The following is a 21,599-nucleotide window of genomic DNA, read 5'->3' on the forward strand; positions in this document are numbered from 1 at the left end:
AAAACCAGCACCTTGAACTTAGCCTGGTAACTAATTGGCAGCCAGTGCATTTCTTTCAGCCGCGGAGTAACATGATGGTGATATATTGCTCCAGTAAGCAGTTTCTTCGCCACATTTTGCACTATTTCCAGCTTCTGGACCAACCTCAAGGGTACCCCACTTAGAGCACATTACATTAATCCAACCTGCAGGTTACCAGTTCATGGACAACAGTGGTCAGTTTATCCTGGTCCAGAAACAGCTCCAGCTGTCTTACCATCCAAAGCTGGTAAAAGGCTGAGGTCAACTGTGTCTCTAGCGACAAAGATGGATACAGAAGCTCCCACTCACAACGAACTTGCTCTTTCAGAGGGAGTACAACCCCATTTAAAGCAGGCAGTTGACCAGTTATCTGAACTTGGGAACCAGTTACCCACACCACCTGCAGCTTGCTAGGCCTCTTCCAGCCCACCACCGAGTCCAGACACTGGTTCAGGGCTTGCACAGCCTGTCCCAAATTAGATAACTAATTTTCAAACGATGCATTTTATGTCTCTAAAGCAGTGAAATAAGTTTAGGTTTAATAAGAACATAGTCCTTATATTTCTGTTTTATTTTTCTTTTTAAGGGAGGTACAATCCTCTCCAGCTTAATTTTTTTTACATTTTACATCTATATCTGTGACTTTCAAGTTGACATGGAAGCTCCAGCACATGTAGGATGAATTATCTTTATAGGATTTCAGATTAAGTTTAGCTTTCAAGCAGAAAGCAAGCAATGTCACTTGAAGTAGTAGTTTCAAATTGTGTTTTGAGGCATTATGGACTTTGTCAGAAGTTGATCAGGGGTTCCTCAATTAGCAAAGCAATAATGGTGACCAAGTTTCCCTTCAAGACAGCTTTCTTTTCATTGCCAGTCTTCTGCAGCATAGTGTTTGGTATATTTTAGGGCATAATTCCAGGTCCCCTGATATAGGTATAGTCCCAAAGGCTGTTCCCCATATAACTGAGAATATATCTATGATCTGCTAACCTTCTGGCTGGATCCCTACAATGTATTTATATGTGGGCTGTTTTTGAATATGGTCCAAAATAGGGTGGCCAGGTTATTGATGGAGATGGGTTGCCACTGGACATGGAGAGGGTGATCTGGAGCTGGGGAATTTTTCATCTATTCCTTTGTCATGGACAGATCACCGCTTGTTGAAGTTTAGACTCGCAGCGGCCTTTCCCCTCTGCAAGGGTGGGGGACCCATTAAGTTGGTCCGCCCCCGGAGACTGATGAATCCTGAGGGTTTTCAAAAGGCTCTGGGGATTTTTCCGGCTGAGAAGACTGGCGCTCCTGTCGAGGCCCTGGTTGAACTGTGGAACACGGAAATGACCCGGGCCGTTGACACGATCGCTCCTGCGCGCCCCCTCCTATGTAGAGCTCATACAGCTCCGTGGTATACCCCGGAGCTGAGAGTGATGAAACAAGAGAGGAGGCGGCTTGAGTGCAGATGGAGACGAACTCCTGGTGAATACAATCTTGCACTGGTGAGGGCCTGTACTAAGCGGTACTCAGAAGCGGTGAGAGCAGCAAAGAAGCAATATTTTGCTGCTACTATCAAGTCATCTCTCTGCCGCCCAGCAGAGCTTTTTAAAGTTGTCCGAGGGCTATTACATTCTGGCCCTCTGGACATTATAGAGTCATCGGAAGCTCACTGTAATGAGTTTGCCAGGCACTTTCAGGACAAGATTTTATGTATCCGCCAGGACTTAGACTCCAATATTATAGCAGCTGAACCTAATGAGGTATCCAGAACACAGTCTTGTACTCATTTATTGGATGAGTTTCAATTGGTGCAGCTTGAGGAAGTTGACAAGGTGCTTGGACTGGTGCGTGCGACCACTTCTGCTCTGGATCCTTGCCCCTCTTGGCTGGTAAAAGCTAGCAGGGATGGAACAGCCGGCTGGGCCAGGGAAGTGATAAATGCCTCTTTACGAGAGGGAGTGGTCCCCAGCTGCCTGAAAGAGGCGGCTGTTAGACCACTTCTAAAGAAGTCTTCCTTGGATCCAGAAAACCTAAATAACTATAGGCTGGTAGCGAATGTTCCATTCCTGGGCAAGGTCTTAGAGTGGGTGGTTGCTAACCAGCTCCAGACACTCTTGGATGAAACCGATTATCTAGATCCATTTCAATCTGGTTTCAGGCCCGGTTTTGGTACTGAGACAGCCTTGGTCGCCTTGTATGATGACCTGTGTTGGGAGAGGGATGGGGGGAGTGTAACCCTGTTGATTCTCCTTGATCTCTCAGCTGCTTTTGATACCATCAACCATGGTATCCTTCTGGAGCGACTTATCGAGTTGGGAGTGGGAGGTACTGCTTGGCAGTGGCTCCGCTCCTACTTGGTAGGTCGGCTCCAGAAGGTAGTGCTTGGGGAGCATTGCTCGACACCCTGGGTTCTCCAGTATGGGGTCCCGCAGGGGTCAGTTCTGTCCCCCATGCTCTTTAATATCTATATGAAGCTGCTGGGGGCGGTCATCAGGAGTTTTGGAGTGCGTAGTCATCAGTATGCTGATGACACGCAGCTCTACTTCTCCTTTTCATCTTCTTCAGGTGAGGCTGTCAATGTACTGAACCGTTGCCTGGCCGCAATAATGGACTGGATGAGAGCTAATAAATTGAAGCTCAATCCAGACAAGACTGAGATGCTGTTAGTGAGCGGTTTCTCTGATCAGATGGTGGATATTCAACCTTTTCTGGACGGGGTTACACTCCCCCTGAAGGAGCAGGTTCGTAGTCTGGGAGTTCTTCTAGATCCTTCATTGTCACTTGAGGCCCAGGTAGCCTCGGTGGCACGAAGTGCGTTCTATCAACTTCAGTTGGTAGCTCAGCTATGCCCCTATCTGGACAGCGACGACGTTGCTTCAGTTATCCATGCTCTGGTAACCTCAAGATTGGACTACTGCAATGCGCTTTACGTGGGGCTACCTTTGAAGACGGTTCGGAAACTGCAGCTCGTGCAAAACGCTGCGGCCCGATTGTTGACTAGGTCCAAACGATCCGAACATATAACACCTGTTCTGGCCCGTTTGCACTGGCTGCCTATATGTTTCCGGGCCAGATTCAAAGTGTTGGTTTTGACCTATAAAGCCTTACACGGCGCGGGCCCGCAATACCTGATGGAACGCCTCTCCCGATATGAAACTACCCGTACACTGCGTGCAACATCGAAGGCCCTCCTCCGGGTACCGACTCATAAAGAGGCCCGGAGGATGACGACAAGATCTAGGGCCTTCTCAGTGGTGGCCCCTGAACTGTGGAATAGTCTCCCTGATGAGGTGCGCCTGGTGCCAACTTTGCTCTCTTTTCGGCGCCAGGTTAAAATGTACCTCTTTTCCCAGGCATTTTAATATTTTAATATTTTAATATTCTTAGTATATTTATTACATCTTAGTATACTAGAACAATTATGTAATATGTTTTTAGTCTTTGGAATTTTGTTATGTGTGTGGTATTGATATGTGATTTTATTATATTGTATTTTAAATTTATGCTGTTCACCGCCCAGAGAGCCGTTGGCTGTGGGCAGTATAGAAATTGAATAAAATAATAATAATAATAATAATTAATACAATTACATTACACCATTGATTCGCCATCTGCACTGGCTACCAGTCCATTTCTGGGCCCAATTCAAAATACTGGTTTTAACCTTTGGGGTCCTAACCAGCTGGGGGCCAGGTTACCTAAAGGATTGCCTTCAGGTTCTGAAGCAACAAAGTGGAATTCCATAGCAGATATGAAGCAGTTTCTCAGCAGACAGTTTGAAAAGGGGTTTCTCAAGTTAAAAATTCTAGAGCCTAGTGATCTACAAAGAGAACAAAGTGGTTTTGGATGCTAAGCCTTTATTTTGATTTTGTGGGATACATCATGTTGTGCAAAATTTTTGAAGCTCTAAACCTGCTTTGCGAGTACTTGCATGACTTTTGGATCCAAGATCTGAAATAGCTCAGTTGGGATCTTATGTGAAGTTTCATAGCTCTGTCCCAGTTGTTTTAACTTTGTTATCTCAGATGCATGTTTGTTGAAAAGAGGTACATCTGGGCTTAGTTCATAATCTTTTTAGTGCCGGTTAAATCATGTTTACCTAATCAGGTGTTTTAATTTGTATAATCCCCCAGTCTGCTCTGTCATTTTTCTCTGCTGTCTTTTATGAAGGTTGCTGATTATAGTGTCTTTTTGTATTGTATTAGAGTTTAATCAATTTTTAATATCATTGTACCTTTGTTGAAGGGTGGTATAAAATGTTTTAAATAAAATACATTAAAAATGAAAATATGAAATTGTAGAATCTCACCCCCCCCTTTTATTGGGCATATTGTCATAAAAAGGCATTGGTTTATTAAAGAGAGTGCAGCATTCTTTTCTGCTGATTTAATCAATAATTGTTTTAAGCATATGTGAGGAATATATTTTGTCTTTTAAATGGCAGGCACTGATTCAGCACTCCCACTGCCTTCACTTGCATTCGATGAAAATGATAATTAGAGTTGGGTGCCATCCAGATATTGCTGACACTTTACTCCAAATCTCTGGTTGACCTCACTCATTAGTTTCATGTAGATACATCCAAGAGAGCTTTCCTTTGGTTGACATCTACCCACCTACAGGAACGGTTATATTACAACATCCTTTAAGGCAGCTAGGACCATTCCCACTCCCCACCTTCTGGATCCAGGTGAATGCTCCCTCTCTGCTAGATATAAAAAGCAGTAAGGGTTGGGTGAAGCATAGAAGTGGTCAACTACACTTGGCCAAGCATCTTGTCCATGTCCTCAGGCCTTAATAACTGAAAGCCATCCAACAAAATTGGACCAGATAGTGTTCCGAACAGTCTATGGCAGTCATCATGTCCTAAACCTTCACAGACTAGGCAGCCCTGGTATGGATGTTGGTACCTCAGGCAGTCATCCTGGGAATCTTCATCACCAGTTCCAAGATCATCTCTTGTCAGGGAGGGAAACTGTTAGGCAGTGGGGTGGACACTATACCAACAGAATCCCTAATCTGCCCTGAGTGACCAACACATGATATAAATACTCAACAATGAGACTTAACTGAGCTGGTAGCCTTGAGAGCAAAATGAAGTCCCTATTGACCACAGCAATATTCTTCCCTGCCTCTCAGGTGTTTGCCGGTGCTGAGCAGAGTATCTGGAAGTGGGGGGGGGCAGCTGGGAGAGGCTCGGCCTAACTGGCCACTACTGGCCAGAGCAGCCCTCTCATCTACAATCATCTACTGTTATTTTGGACTGACATGTCATTCAACAGCAGCACCAGCAGACTGAGGACAGACTGATAAATCAGTCAGGGATCATTTGGCTCAAGCAGAAACCAAATGTGCATAAGATGTATAATCATTATTTCCCTTCCTTGGCTGATAGGATTCCAGCACCATATGTCCCCCTACCATGAATAGTACTGCCCATGAATATGTGTATGACATGTACTGTATTTGAGGAATAGTATAAGTGTATGTTCTGACTGGAATTTTAACTTACTGCTTCATTGTTGTTTTCTTGCTTGTACTTGTGGCTGAATTATTTTGGTGATTGTTGATGCAAAATTGTGAATTAAGAAATCCAGCAAACTATTACAGCAGTTTAAGTATGTAACACATAAGCTAGTCAAAACTCAATAGTCCAGTAATCCGTTGGCAGTCTTTTCTTTTGGATTTCAGGACGAGATATTAAAGGAGTAGAGAGTCTGTCTGTTCAATATAGGATTACAGCCACTTCCATAAACCATTTATTAATTGACACTGTGTTTAATGGTCATAAGTAATTAATTAAAAATAATTACTTAAAAGCATGAATGTTATTTTTGTGTTTCTCTTAAAAAGAGTAAATGCATAGGGACCAATTGAAATGGAGGTTTGCAGTTTGACAATTGAAATCCATGAGCATTATAGAATAGGTGGGCTTGGGTCCTGCAAATGGTGTTACTCATGCTGTGTTTTACCTCAGTAAAAAACAACCTATTACAGAGCTAAGCTCCTCTACATTTGCCTGTTTCCTTTGCCCTATCCATGCAGCTGATCAGCAAGCAGTTTCAGGATCAAAAATAATTTCCCTCTGCAAGAATTAATCTTACAGAATTTCTAGGCTCCAGAATGAAATATTTCATTTATTTATTATAATCATTTTCATGTATATACTACCATTCATTCAAAATCACAGAGTGATTCTCAGATAAAAGTATAAAAGGAACAACAGCAAACGATGGAACAATGTAAGATAAAAAAATTAAAATCACAAAGCCAATCTCATCCCAAATTCTTAGGAGCTGATCAGGCATCTAGGATTGTTCTAGTCCCATGCTTTATGTATCACACAACATTTAATAGCTAAGAATGATTATTTTGTAGCATATATTTCATAATAATGGTTTCTATCAATGAGTGTAATTCTTCTTGATGAATATGCCCTAAATTTAGGAAGGTTCTTATGGACAGAGAGTATGTGATTTGGTTTCTAAAATTGTATACAAACTAGTAAAAATAGTCATAACTTGTTAAACAAATGCTATCAAATTACAGTAGGGCCCTGCTTTACAGCACTTTGCTAATACAGCGGTCTCAATTAGACGCAATTATTTTTATTTATTTATTTATTTATTTATTAGGCTTATATCCCGCCCAGCTAGCGATAGCTCTCTGGGTGGTGAACAGCAAAAAAGTACAATAAATACAATAAGAAAAACAATACAGTGCAAAAATCCAATTAAGTTATAATAAGTTAAAAAGTACAGTTAAAATGCTTTGGGAAAGAGGAAGGTTTTAACTTGGCGCCGAAAAGATGACAATGTCGGCGCCAAGCAGACCTCCTTGGGGAGACTATTCCACAATTCGGGGGCCACCACTGAGAAGGCCCTAGATCTTGTCACAACCCTCCGGGCCTCAGTGTGAGTTGGAACCCGGAGGAGGGCCTTCGTAGCAGAACGTAGTGTATGGGCCAGTTCATAGCGGGAGAGGCGTTCCGACAAGTATCGTGGTCCCGCGCCGTACAGGGCTTTATAAGTTAGTACCAGCACTTTGAATCTGGCCCGGAAGCATATTGGTAGCCAGTGCAAGCGGGCCAGAACAGGTGTTATATGCTCGGACCGTTTGGTCCTTGTCAACAGTCTGGCCGCCGCATTTTGCACTAGCTGTAGCTTCCGGACTGTCTTCAGAGGCAGCCCAACGTAGAGTGCATTGCAGTAATCCAAACGTGAGGTTACCAGAGCATGTACCACTGATGTAAGGTCCTCCGTACTCAGATACGGGCATAGCTGGGCTACCAACCGAAGTTGGTAGAAAGCATTCCGAGCCACCGAGGCTACTTGAGCCTCAAGTGAAAGGGAAGAGTCTAGAACGACTCCCAAGCTACGAACCTGCTCCTTTAGGGGGAGTGTAACCCCATCCAGGACAGGGAATATATCCATCATCCGATCAGAGAAACCATCCAGCAACAGCATCTCAGTCTTGTCAGGATTGAGCCTCAGTTTGTTAGCTCTCATCCAGTCCATTGTCGCGGCCAGGCAATGGTTCAGCACATCGACGGCCTCACCTGAAGAAGATGAAAAGGAGAAGTAGAGCTGCGTGTCATCAGCGTACTGATGACAACGCACTCCAAATCTCCTGATGACCTCACCCAACGGCTTCATGTAGATGTTAAAAAGCATGGGAGACAGAACTGACCCCTGCGGGACTCCACATTGGAGAACCCACGGTGTCGAGCAATGTTCCCCAAGCACTACCTTCTGGAGAAGGCCCACCAAGTAGGAGCGGAACCACTGCCAAGCAGTACCTCCGACTCCCAACTCCGCCAGCCTCTCCAGAAGAATACCATGGTCGATGGTATCAAAAGCCGCTGAGAGGTCAAGGAGAATCAACAGAGTTACACTCCCTCTGTCTCTCTCCCGACACAGGTCATCATACAGGGCGACCAAGGCCGTCTCAGTGCCAAAACCGGGCCTAAAGCCCGATTGAAATGGATCTAGATAATCGGTTTCATCCAATAGCGCCTGGAGTTGGCCAGCAACCACTCGTTCCAAGATCTTGCCCAGGAATGGGACGTTTGCTACTGGTCTGTAGCTGCTGAAATCTTCTGGGTCCAAGGAAGGCTTCTTCAGGAGTGGTCTCACCACTGCCTCTTTCAGATAGCTGGGGACCACTCCCTCTCGCAAAGAAGAATTTATCACCTCCTTGGCCCAGCCAACTGTCCCATTCCTGCTAGCTTTCACAAGCCAAGAGGGGCACGGGTCGAGTACTGAAGTGGTTGTACGTACCAGTCCAAGCACCTTGTCCACGTCCTCGAGCTGAACCAACTGAAACTCATCCAATAAAACATGACAAGACTGTGCTCTGGACACCTCACTAGGATCAACTGCTATAAATTGGGACGGATGCATAAGATCTTATGCTGAAAGTGCTCAGCAAACTCATTGCAGTGGGCTACTGATGATTCAACCATGTCCTGAGGGCCCACATGAAGTAGCCCTTGGACAACCCTAAAAAGCTCTGCTGGGCGGCAAAGGGATGATTTTATAGTGATAGCATAATGATGTTTTTTTGCTGCCCTCACCGCTCTCACATACAGTTTGTTACAAGCACTAACCAGCGCATAATTGCATCCGTCGGGAGTTCCACTTTTACGGTGGTTTTCGGGCATTGTGCGCCATTCTATTCAATAGGTTCTGCTTTACAGCGGGGGTCCGGAACATAACCCGCCATATGAGTGGGGCCCTAACGGTAAAGGTGTCCCCGCACTTACAGTGCGAGTCGTTTCCGACTCTTAGGGTGACATCTTGCGACGTTTACTAGGCAGACCGTATATATTTTCATGCTGCTGGTTTGGCACTAGAGCTAAATTGAAGTGCAAGTTGTTTTAGAGTGTGTGTTGAACTTTTACAATACCATTTGCTTAGAGAGAGCTATTGAAATTAATGGACCCGAGTTAGTCATGTCCATTAATTTCAGTGGGTCTTCTCTGAGTAAATCTAACCAATACAACCCCACGTTTTACCTTGCTTTCTCTATTCTGGTCCTTGATTCTTAATGTTTTGTTTTTTTTTACTAGTAACGTTTTGCTTGAATTAAGCAATGGAGAGCAAGTTATTTTAGTGTACTTTTTCATAATTTTCACTCTATATTGCTTTTCCAGTGAGATGCAGCTAGTGGGAATGTCTATAGTGTTGTCTTGATATGTTTCTAGGTTTAGGTGTAAGATGCATTTAATCTTTTAGATGACAAAGAGATGACATGTTACCTCCAAACTATCTTCTGTTTTCTTATACTTGCTTTTTATTAAGCTAACAGAACAGAAGATTTGATTTAAACTCCAAATTACATGTTATGGGTTGAAATTGTATGTTATAGGTTAGGTATGAATGATTCGATTCATACTCAAATAGGGCTAGTTATCCCAAGGGACTGGACGCACATGGTGCTTAACTTGGAATTTACATTCTTCTTCTTACATTTCTCTCACTCTCCAGAGAACAAATGAAATGAATGTGGAATACTTTTTTTTAGGGAAAAAAAACCCTCTTAAAATAGGTAGCAGTTAATTAACTTCAACCACTAGAGGGAGCGAAAGGTCAATCGTGACTAGGGTAAAACAAAGGATTTCATCTCATCATTTTATTTTCTCTTATACATTTTATAATTAGCCTTCAGTAGTGAGTATAGTTTAATCTGTGTTATATTTTGTTATATATCCCCAGCCACACGTTCAAATATAGAATGATAAACTTTAAGATCTTTGCACTTCAAAGATTGTGGATCAAATGATATATGGCAATTATTATTAATAGTATTAACACAAATGTCCGTTCTAAACAGTGTTTAACCCCATTAGGAGTGCCAAAAATACATCAGATATTGAGATCAGATGGTGTCACCATCTCCATTTAATTTCACACAATGCTGTGAGAAGGGTGGGTTACACGGAGAGTGAGTGAATTGCCTTATTAGCTTCAAGATTAAGCAGGATTTATAACTGGTTTTCCCTGGTTTAATCCACCACTCCTACTTTTTAAATTAAGTTTGAAACCCAGTGCAAATTTTATTGGAATAAAATAAAATAAAACTGTGTTGGAGATTGTTATTGTGATTCTTTCTCTCACCTTTAAACTGCCAGAAATTTCTCAGATTTCTGACTTAAGACTGCCAGAAATTATCATCAGGTCTGGTGCCAGGCATGACTGGGCCCTTGGGCACCAGCCTGCCCCAGGCACACAGCTCCTGCCTGTTCCACCTACCTCCTATTTCCTGCTGCTGCGTGCGCAGGCCTACCATCAACCAAGATGGCGGTGGAGGCTTCTCTGATGGACTGATGCCCCCACAGCCATCTTGGTTGATGGCACACATGTGCGGTACACTACATGCACACACGCCTGCCATCAACCAAGATGGTGGTAGGGGCATCAGCACCTTAAAGAAGCCTCTGTCACCATCTTGGTTGATGGGAGCTCTGCGCTTGTGACACATGCAGCAGCAAAAGACAGAGAGAGGTAGGTGAAGCAAGTGAACGGGTGGGTGGCTTGGAAACTCCCTCCCTGAGATCCGCAGCAGGGGAGCTCTACTCTCCCACTCTAATGAGGGGTCCTTCAGGGGCCCCTCAGCCAGGGCCCAACCTGGCCGCCCTTTGGTGAGGGCCCTGATTATCATGCTAAAGTTAACCCTGCACTCACTCTGATTCAAAGTCGCAATCACGTTTCTCAAGGCTGCCTCCAGCTTTTCCATGCTATATTTGTCATGGGACCTATGGAGAATATTTGGCAGGATTGGGAGAATGGGGAGGGTGTTGCAGATGCTGGAGAAGGCCCTGGTGAAACCATGGAGCAAATGGTTCCTGAAACCCCTGTCAGCTCTGTGCCCAATGGTCTTGTTAGTGTTTCTGCTGAGGAAGGCCTCTGCAACCCTCCCTCGTCTGTGGCAGAGAGGAATGTAGTCTACTTTCATCGCTGGCACCTAGCCCAAATTTATTTGTTGAGCAGCCAGGTCTTAATGAATTTGCAGGACAATTCCAGAGAGATATTGAGGGGGAATCTCTCACAGTCAGAGCTGACAGTTTCGCCAAGGTCACAGAGATGGGAGAAGAGATGTTTACAACTTGAGAAATTATCCTCTTTTCCCAGAAGAAGCCCCCACCTTGCTTCAAAGACTGGAACGTGCCAGATTTATCTTGTACAAGTATAGTGCCCGCCCCCTCTCTTGTATTTGGAGTGTCTTGGGATTAAAGCTTTGTTGTGACAACTTTCTGTTGCTTCCACACAATTCATGCCTAGTATGTTTTGATGCTACGCTCCTTGCTAACCTCTGGAATAAAACGGTTCAAATCCAGTCTTTGAGTTTGTTTCTCTGGTCGGGAGCCAGGGCAATATTCTGGAAACATTTAGGATTTACCAATTCAAGGGTGACACAGTGAGCTAATTATCCAGTTCAGCATCCTTCACCTGCAGAGTATATTTTAGACTGATTTATAGCTAAGGAAAACAGCTTTAGCTCATGTTTCAAATGTTTGTTTACAGATCCTATTAAGACTTAGTATTCAGGATTCACTGGTGCCGGGAACTGTCTCTTTTGCTTTTTATCTTTACTTTACTTTAGGAGGTGAGTAAGTACTGAGGTATTCTTTCTCAACCTAATTTCCTACAGGTGACAAGGCAGGGAAAAACAGAAATAAGGGAAGGAGAAAGAAGGGGTGCCAAAGAAAGAAAGGGATGCCTCACCTACTTAGTCTCTGGCACCACTTGCTCCATCTTTGCCTACTGCTGTCATTCAGCACCCAGCAGATTAATCCAGCAGATTAATCCAGAGGAATGCACCCCTGATAGGTTAAGAAGAAAAAAAGGTTTCCACTTCTGGAAGAAAAAAAAAAGGTTTAACCCTTCCTTACAAAACAAGCAATAACAAAAAAAATGTATCCAGCACTTCTCAGCTTGCTGTTCTTCCTGGAATGGGAGGACTTATTTCATGACACAGAAAATACCATCTGAAAGCATTAATTCAGTGCTAACATATGTAGCACTGTAATATGTTGTTTGTTGGAAGATTCAGGACAGACAAAACAAAGTACATCTTCACACAACGCATAGTTCAGCTATGGAATTTGCTCCCATAAGAGGAAGTGATGGCCATTAACGTGGATGGATTTAAAAGAGGATTAGGAAAAGGCTAGCAGTGGCTACTAGCTATAATGGCTATGCTGTGCCTCCATAGGCAGAGACAGTATGCTTCCAAATACCAGATGCTGGAAACTGCAGGAGGAGAGAGTGCTCTTTACACTCAGGTCCTGCTTGTGGGTTTTCCATGGGCAATTGGTGGGCCACTATAAGAACAGGATGCCGGACTAGATAGGCCACTGGCCTGATCCAGCAGGCGCTTCTTATGTAATGGTCATGCAGTGGTTGTGTCCTTTTGTTACACTTCCAGGGCATGGTGCAGTAAAAATGTTAGCTTATGCCTCTTTTCGTTGTTGTCTCCAAAAGCCCTGCTATCTGGTATGCAGTTGAAGGCTGCATTTTAGCATGTGCTATAGGAAGATAAGAAGAGCCCTAATGGATCAGGCCAAAGGCCAGTCTAGTCCAGTATCCTGTTTTCATATTGGCCATCCAGATGCCTTTGGGAAAGCCATAAGCAATTGCCAAGTGAAATAGCACTCTGCTCACTTCTGATTCCCTACAACTGGTACAGAGGCATAATCCCTCTGACAGTGGAGGTTAGAAAGTAACCATCATGTCTAGTAGTTGTTGATAGCTCTATCCTCCATGACTTTGTCTAATTCTCTTTTTAAAGCCATTCAAGTTGGGGTGGTCACTACATCTTGTGGGAATGAATTCCATAGTTTAACTATATGCTGTGTAAAGAAGTACTTTCTTTTGTCTGTCCTGAATTTTCCAACATTCAGCTTCATTGGATGTCCCAGAGTTTGAGTATTATGTAAGAGGGAGAAAAACTTGTTCCTATCCACTTTCTCCACGCCATGCACAAGTTTGTATCTTTATCATGTCTCCTCTAGCTCGCCTTTTCTCTGAACTAAAAAGCCCCATATTTTGTAACACTTTTTCATCCAGCCCCTTTATCATTTTGGTGGCCCTTTTTTGAAGCTTTTGCAGCTGTAAAGTATCCTTTTTGACATGTAGCAACCAGAACTGTACAGTAGGGCTCTACTTCCGTTAGTACGGCGCCAGTGGGGTGATCAGCTGGAGGGGGGCTGGAGCTCCCCGCACTCCAGCTGATTGCACCGGAGGAGGGGAAAATCAGCTGTAGCGTGCTACAGCTGATCTTCTTGGGGGGGGTCAGACTCGCGCACTCCAGCTGATTGCGCCCGAGGAGGGGAAGATCAGCTGTAGCTCACTACAGCCGATCTTCTCTTCTGGCGCGATCAGACTCCCGCTCCAGCTGATCGTGCTGGAGGAGGGAAAGATCAGCAATAGCATGCTTCTCAGGAGCGGTCAGACTTGCGCACTCCAGCTACAGCTGATCTTCTCCTCCTCGGGGACGGTCAGACTCGCGCACTCCGGCTGATCACGCCCAAGGAAGGAAAGATTAGCTGTAGCTCGCTACAGCTGATCTTGTTCTCGGGGGTGGTCAGACTCGCACACTCCAGCTGATTGCACCCGAGGAGGGGAAGATCAGCTGTAGCTCGCTGCAGCCAATCCTCTCTTCTTCTATCAGACTCCTGCTTGAGCTGATCATGCCCGAGGAGGGAAGATCTGATCTTCTCCTCCTCTGGTGCGATCAGTGGGTTAGGTTCCAGACTCCCGCGCTACAGCTGATCCGCTTTCTGGCGGTTTTTGCTTTCCGGCAGGGGTCTGGAACCTAACCTGCCGTATGAGTGGGGCCCTACTGTACACAGTATTGGAAGTATAGTCACGCTATACATTTGTATAATGGCATTAGTGTGGTGGTTTTTCTTTCAACTTGTTTCCTAATTATTTAACTGGGATTGCCATGCCATACACAGGGTTGACATCTTCCACTGGAAATCCAGGTGGTGTTTTTGGTCAGCTACTGCCAGTTCAGACATCATTATTGTATATGTGAAATAAGGACTTTTTGCCCCAATGTGCATCACTTTATACTTGCTTATATTGAATTGCATTTGTCATTTTACTGGCTATTCATCTAGTTTGAAGAGATCCTTTTGGAGTTACTTAGAATCCTGAACAATTTCACTGCCTCACTGCTAACTTCTGACTCTAGATCATAGGTCCCAAAACAGATCCTTGCAGGATTCCACTTTCTACATCCGTCCACTGGAAGAACTACAATTATTTTTACTCTTTGCTTCCTGTTCCTTAACCAGTTAGTAATCCATAAGAGAACCTCTCTTTTTATTCCATGACTGCTAAGCTTATTTGGAAGTCTAGGTGAGGTACTTTCTCAAAAGCTTTTTGAAAATCTAAGTATCCAATGTTGATTGGATCACCTCTATCTATATGCTTATTGAATCTCTCAAAGAATTCATCCTGTTCTAATGAGACAGGACTAACCCTTGCCAAAGCCAGGCTGGTTCTGCTTCTACAAGACCTAGTCTTTTATATGTTTGACAGTTCTAATAATGCTATCCACAAGTTTCCCAGAACAAACATTAAGCTAACCAGCATGTAATGTCCTGGATTCCCTTGGTATCTCCTTTTAAAAACTGGTCTTGCATTCCAGTCCTCAGGTATAAAGGCTCATCTTAGGGACAAGTTATGTTCGTTAGAAAATCAAGAGTTTCACATTTGAGTTCTTTGAGAACTTGAGTGAAAGCTATCTGGAGCTGGTGATTTGTCAGTTTTTAATTTGTCAGTAAGGCCTAGAACTTTGTCTCTTCTCACCACTATTTGCCTCAGTTGTTCAGAAAGTTAGTTCAGGCATTTGGATCTGCCCTACATCTTCCACTGTGAAGACAGAGGCAACGGATTCATTTAGCTTGCCTGCAATTTCTTTACCCTCCTTTGGCTCCCTTGTTGTCAAAAGGTCCATCAACCTTCTCCTGTTTCTAATGCATTTAACAATTTTGTTGTTGTTAGTCTCTATGGTTGTTTTTTGCATCCCTTATTGTCTGCTAGCATTTATTTTGCCAAAATTTGTTACTTTTTATTTCCAGTTGGGCAAGACTTCCATTTTTTAAGGGAAGCCTTCTTGTCTCTGATAGCTTCTTGGTTCTGCTCGTTAATCGTGCAGGAATCCTCCTGGCCCTGGTGGTAGCTTTCTTGATCTGTGTATACATTCTAGCTAAGCTTCTAATATTATGGCTTTAAACAACTCCTAAGCATTGTGAAGAGATTAGACCCTCCTGACTTTCCCTTTCAATTTTCTTTTTACCAGTCTCCTCATTTTCGGAAAATTTCTTCTTTTGAAGTCAAATGTGACAGAGCTGGATTTTCTTGGCAGTTGTCCATTTACATACATACTGAATTTGATAGCAATGTGGTCACTGTTCCCAGTCAGTTTAATAATACTTACATTTTGCACCAGATCCTGGGTGCCATTTAAGATTAAGTCAAGGTTTGCCACCTCTCTGGTTGATTCCATGTACAACTGTTCTAGGACACAGTTATTTCAGATATCTAAAGATTTTATCTCTTTGTCCTAACTGGAACATGCGTGTACCCAACCTGTGCAAGGGTAATTGAAGTCACTTACTATACAGCATTTCCTCTTTTGGATGCCTCCTTGATTTCATTCTCCATGTCAAGATCACCCTGAGCATTTTGGTCAGGGGCACGATAGTACACTTGCCATGCCCACAGTGATTTTGTGGAGGAATTTGTCCCTTTTGAAATTTGTAGCTTGTTAGACTCTGTCCTTCTTGACATACAGAACACCGGTATGACCTTCCTTGTCCTTCTTACTGAGTTTGTAAAGGTGTAAGTGTGTGTTAGTTTTACGTGACAAATTTCAGCCTATCTATCATTATGTCAAAAAAATAAAAAAGTTTAAGTATCTGGGGTGGGTGGGAAGCGTGGAGTGTGAGACACTTTCGCTCCAGGTTACCTGCACAACTGCCTATGGTTTCCAGGCTGTTCTATCTTGCTTTGTCTTGAAGATGTCAGGATAAAATATGGCATATAAACAAAATTTCAAAATAAAATCTTAAACAGATAAATATTTATTTATTTATTTGATTTATATTCCACCCTTCCAATAAATACAAGCTTTACTGTGGACATTAAATACCAGTATTCACAAAAGGTCACTTTTACTTTCCATAGGGAGATTCATTATCGTTAAACCACAAACATGCTTCTCTACAAGGTCCCATCATTCATACTGGGTATATGGCCTGTATATCAACAGATGGGCACATTTTTTGTGAAGCTTTGAGAGCCCAGTAGAAAATAGGACAAAATGTTGGGTCAAGTATTAAGTGCTGAAGTCATTGAGCCAGGAGTTGAGCTCACTAAATAGGAGTAGGCAAGCCATTCTCTTTCAGCTTGCTTCCTCTTCTGCAACATAGGGAGAAAATAATACTCTTAATACACTAACAGTGGGTTAAAAAAAAGAAACATGTGGATGTGTCGCATCTGACCCCACCAGCTGCCCCTTAAGGAGCAGTTCACCAAAGAAAGTAGGGGTGTCTGATAGATGGCACCCACCAAGAAGAAACCCTCCCACACAATGAATTTCATTTCATCATTGTTGGGGAACATGAGATTTTATGTTGTTGTTGTTGTTTAATCCATCTGCGGATCAGGAAAATCCTAATTAAATGGGGGAGGGGAGGGGGGCTGCAACATGGATGAGGACGTCATGTGGACTATGTGAAAAACATGCACATGTGGATGCATCGAAGACCATTACATTGCTGTGTTTGCACAGCCTAAGATTAAATTTATTTATTACATTTATATCCCACCTTTCTTTTTTCATGAAACCCAAGGCAGCTTACATATGGGTTCCCAGGCAGTCTCCCATCCAGGCACTGACCAGACCTGACACTGCTTAGCTTCAGCAGTGAGCTAGCCTTATGTGCCTTCAGACCATAGCCTGGGACCTGTTCCACTTTTATTCCCTTTTCCCCATAGTTCCTCTGTGCTGTCTCTAAGACTTGGTTCCCACAAACCAAATATGAGATAGTAAGCCTGGGTCTCAGTAGTTCCACTTCAGACTGCAAGTGGAAGATCACAGGATGGTATATGTTTCTGTGGGAAACATTCCTAAACACAGTCTAGTATTCTGTATGAAGAGATGTTATTTATTTATTTATGTCTAAAGGAAAAATCAGGCATGTGAATCCTCTGCTATGTTTGGAGTACAGTCCAGGCCTAAGTTTTTGCACAAGAAAAAGAAAATGTGCAGGGCAAGGGAAGTGAGGTCAGTCATAAATAATGGGTTTAATCCAGATTAACAGTGCAATCCTAACCATGTTTATCCAGAGCAAGTCCTACTGAATTCAGTGGAGCTTATTCACAGGTAAGTGAGGTTAGGATTGCAGCCTTAGTCATGCTTAGAATAGTGACAGAAACAATTTCTGTTCTAAGCATGAGTCTCTCTGGATCCAATTTACTGATTTTAAAAATAACTAGGAATACACCTTTCTTCATTCAAGAGGAAACTGGGACAGCGTTAGAGATGTTTCTTTTGTGGAAACCACAAGTCATACTTTGTATCACATTATGGGGATGAGTGGAAGAGAAACCATTCGTTTGTTGGGGGAGAGGGGAATTATTGTTGTGAATGTACATATAATACAACATCTGATTCTTCCCAGAATTAGATCTGAATAACCTATCATCTTTTAAAAGCTGCTGTTAGTAGTTTTTGGCAGGAGGGGGAAGAAAAGAGGGAACAGTTAGTAGCCTGATAACACTTCCAGGGTCAATATAGTTGATGTCCCTAAAAGCAGTGGTAACACAAGAATGAGAGCCTGGAGAAAAGCGATAGAACATGAGCTGAAGTTAAAGGAACAATGGGAGAATGACAGATGATTCTAGCATATTGAATCTAAATGTGGCTAAGGATATAAAACTGCAAATATGGAAGGATTAGTATTGGGAGTAATGGTGAGTGGGTGCTCAAGGTGCAGTCAGCTCTTCACTGAGACAGCAGTGTCAGTGGGGGTGCAGGCAGGGCTGGAGATTCCTTGGTAATTGCCAGGCCGTAAGTCCTCAGCCAGGCTAGCAAAGAGGAAGCAAGATAAGGGCAGAGACCGTTCAAAGCTTACGTGCCAAGCCAGAAATCCAGAAGAGACATCAGTGAAGGTCCGGGTCTAGTTTGCCAAGAGATCAGGCCAAGTCAAGGTTCAGGGGATGACGTTATAGTCAGCAACAAGCTGAAGCCAAGGTTTGACTTTTAAGGAGCAGGTTTGAGCCATCAGCGTTTTGGCCTTAAGTGGAGAGGCCTGCCCCTCTTCTGCCTGACCTTCTGTTGTCTACGTTCTGCAGGTGAGGGGGGAGTATCCTGTTCACTGGCTGCGTCTGGCTGAAGGGCTTCAGCTGTGTCTGGGGTGCTCTGCAGCTGAGGGGGAGAAGGAGCTGGGTTCTCAGGAGTTTCCTCCATTTCTCCTTCTGGGTCTGCTGCTGTTACTCCCGAGTCATCCTCGTCTGATGAGTCCTCTGACGGGGCCATGACAGGTGCCTTGAAGTGGAAGAAAGTATGGGGTGTGTATCTGCAGTCATTAAATAGTTTCTTCTGCCCCACCCCGTACTCTGGCTTTGCATTCTGTTTTGTTTTGCTTTTATGTTGGAATGGGCAATGAGTTTTAGTTATGAGAGGGATGACGGGATACTACCACTCTTCCTCTCAAGGTCTGTTTGTTCCACCCATGGGACAGATGTCGCAGCTTTGCTTATTATATATATGGTCTCAGCAGAGCAAATCTGTAATCTTAACAAGTATAGATTTAACATAGCATTTCCTAGTGTCACTTTCCTTTTAGATAAAAATATAAATTCACTGATATTAGATATAAGCAGAATTTAGTAGCATTTTCCCTTCCTAAATTGGGTGAGTAATATTTTTCTGCTTTGAATATGAGTGGTGATCACATAACAAATAGGGATCAATATGTACTTATATTTGTAAAAGGTGGTTCTAGAACCCTCTGGTTTGGATAACTTAAACCTTTTTTGCAAGCTTCTTAACTGAAATCCTCTCCTTTTATATCAGTGACTCCTAGAATTCTGGAAGAAATGTGTATCTGCATCTGAAAGATTGAGGAAGATTTTTCTTCCTTCTGTGGTAAAGGAGCCCCTGGTTTCATTTGCAGCCCCTCAGTAATCAGGGAGATAAGATCAAAAGGGATAGGTTTAAGTCCTGGAAAAGTATTTGAAAGATGAGCTCATTTCTAAAGTTGCAAAGGGGTACGGTGTGGTCTTTTAGTTTTATTCTTCATTAATTCTGCAGGCATTAAAACAGAATATGCTATTTATTTAATGAGATTGCTTAAACAGAATTGCATGTTAAAATGATGATAACAAAAAAAAAACTACAACAAAGAAATAAAAAATACAACTCCCCCTTTTGTCTGGACCTGAATGGTATCTTCCAAACAGATGACAAAGTACCTTTGGCTGAATCACCCGTACAGGGACAGGGTTTTCAGCAGAATGGGAAGGGCTACTATTGTAATTTAAAGCTTAGCAGCACGCAAATCAGATCGTTTACTTTGAAAAGGAATTTTTTTAAAATTGAGAATAGAAAGTTGTTTACTACTAAGGAAGCCTTTGAGTATTCAGCTACTTTGCCGTGCTTAAAGTTGCACTGAGCGGCGTTAATGTTTACATTTTCAGTGGGGAGAGGGATAATAAAATCAGGATTGTTCTCCTTTTTTCTTTTGGTCTATAACCCACCTGTTTTTAGCAATCTGTGTGTTTAAGGAAGGAATATGGATATGTCTGATCCAAATTTTTGGACTGCGTTCTCAAGTTTTACATTGCCTCTAAGAAGTGGAAACAGGCTCCGGCGAACACAAAGGTAAAAACTGAGTTCTGCAAACTTATATACCTACTTGTTTGTTGCCGTTCTTACAAAGTTCTCAAAATGTAAATAATTTTTGGTCCCAGACAGTTGCCGAACAGCTTGTAATGCAGGTAAATACTATGTCAGTACTTCCTGCTTCTTCGTTTTGAGGTTTCATGCTTCTTTTAACACTTTTAAAGCTATAATTAGCTTGTAGACTAATGGCTATCTTAAATACAGTTTCTATATTTGAATTTGTGGATCAGTGGAATATAATCACTGAACCTTTTGTTGATTCTAAAGAACAATTGTATAGTTTGAATAGGGAAGTTCTATCAGACTTCTATCAAATTGATTTGTTTTTCAGAAAAGTTCTTTGACTTCAAAAATAAAAAAATAGCTACCATTAATATTATATTTCTACTTATCATGAAGTGTTTTTCTGGCAGATTGTTAAAATAGCTAGAGAAATGTGACTTCAAAATAAAGTTTATTATTATTTAAATTATTATGTTAATCTGGCACTTTTGCTTAATGTAAAGTCTCTGATCATAGTATCCTTTCCTGAGGATTGATAGCTTGATAGAGACTAGAGATATGCTAGAAGAAACAAAATACTCTTTGGAAAAGAACTAGCCAGCATTTTCTCATACTACAGCTCACATTTATTTATGGTTGAACTTTTAGGCTGTCCATCAGTTAGAATCCCAGAATGAGTCACAAAACAATTAAATAAAAAGACATACATCATGCTACCATATTAACATAATAAAACATTATAAAAACAAATTACTATCTTAAACAATTAAGTACAGCAGTAGCAACCTATCTTCTATTGGAGTCCAGGTAATACTTAGCTTCAGAAATATAGGAGTTCACCTGGAACCAAAGGACCACAAGTGAGGGAGACAGATATACCTGCATAGAGGGGGAATTCCACATGGCAGATTCTATGTGTCTCCTAATGGGCAATCTTCCCAAACTACATTCCATGCCACTAGAAGGGGGAAATGGCAGCTTCCACATGCAGAGGCACTTCTGGAAAATTATTTTCCTTTTCTTCCTAGAAGTGTTAATATGAAAACGTTTCCAATTGCTTGTTAGTTCTGCCTTCATTAGAGTAATATATTGATCTGTTTTGCATATAGCACTGTCTTAGTGCAAATGTGTGGGTTCCCAAAGTTAAGACAAACCCCCGGTCCAACTGTTGCTGTACTACTGGGAGCTAAGCCATAGTTTGGCCTGTACTACATTTGAACCCAGGCTTGTGGTTTGTCTTCCTGCAGATAAACTACAAGCTGTGATCAAAGTTTGTTTCTGGTTTATTGCTGGTGGATTGTCTGGCAGAGACAAACCACAAGCCATGGTTCAGATGTAACACTAAGCCAAACCATAGTTAGCTCTGGGTAGTGTGGCAGCAGCAGGAACTGGGAATGAGTGCTATGTGTTCTCAGGGAACTTCCATGTTTGTTTGTTCCTGGTAAGCCATGTTAGTGATTTAGTATTATGTGCAAACTGGGCCATTGTTTCTCAAGTGGTGTTTGTTTTGGAATTTTTTTGTACAAATTCCTATAACTTTTACATAAGAACAGCCTGCTGCATCAGGCCAATGGCCCATCTAGTCCAGCATCCTATTGTCACAGTGGCCAACCAGATACCTATGGGAAGCTCGCAAGTAGGACCTGAGTGCAGGAACG

The 21,599-nt window shown here is 42.7% G+C and overlaps 1 protein-coding gene across 6 annotated transcripts in view; it reads left to right on the forward strand.

The window, feature by feature from the left end:
* MAST4 (microtubule associated serine/threonine kinase family member 4) overlaps positions 1-21,599 on the forward strand; it is a 440,571-nt gene that overhangs the window by 250,995 nt on the left and 167,977 nt on the right. Inside the window, exon 1 of one of the 6 annotated variants that reach the window (XM_061619566.1) lies at positions 19,524-19,917. The exons of the other annotated variants lie outside the window; for them this stretch is intronic. Within the exon in view, the coding sequence (XP_061475550.1) occupies positions 19,829-19,917 (89 nt within the window). The 5' untranslated portion in view covers positions 19,524-19,828. Of the gene's footprint in view, positions 1-19,523; positions 19,918-21,599 lie in introns of those variants that run through there. 6 annotated transcript variants of the gene reach the window in all.

Source organism: Rhineura floridana, chromosome 1 (assembly GCF_030035675.1).
Source record: "Rhineura floridana isolate rRhiFlo1 chromosome 1, rRhiFlo1.hap2, whole genome shotgun sequence".
Classification (NCBI taxonomy): domain Eukaryota; kingdom Metazoa; phylum Chordata; class Lepidosauria; order Squamata; family Rhineuridae; genus Rhineura; species Rhineura floridana.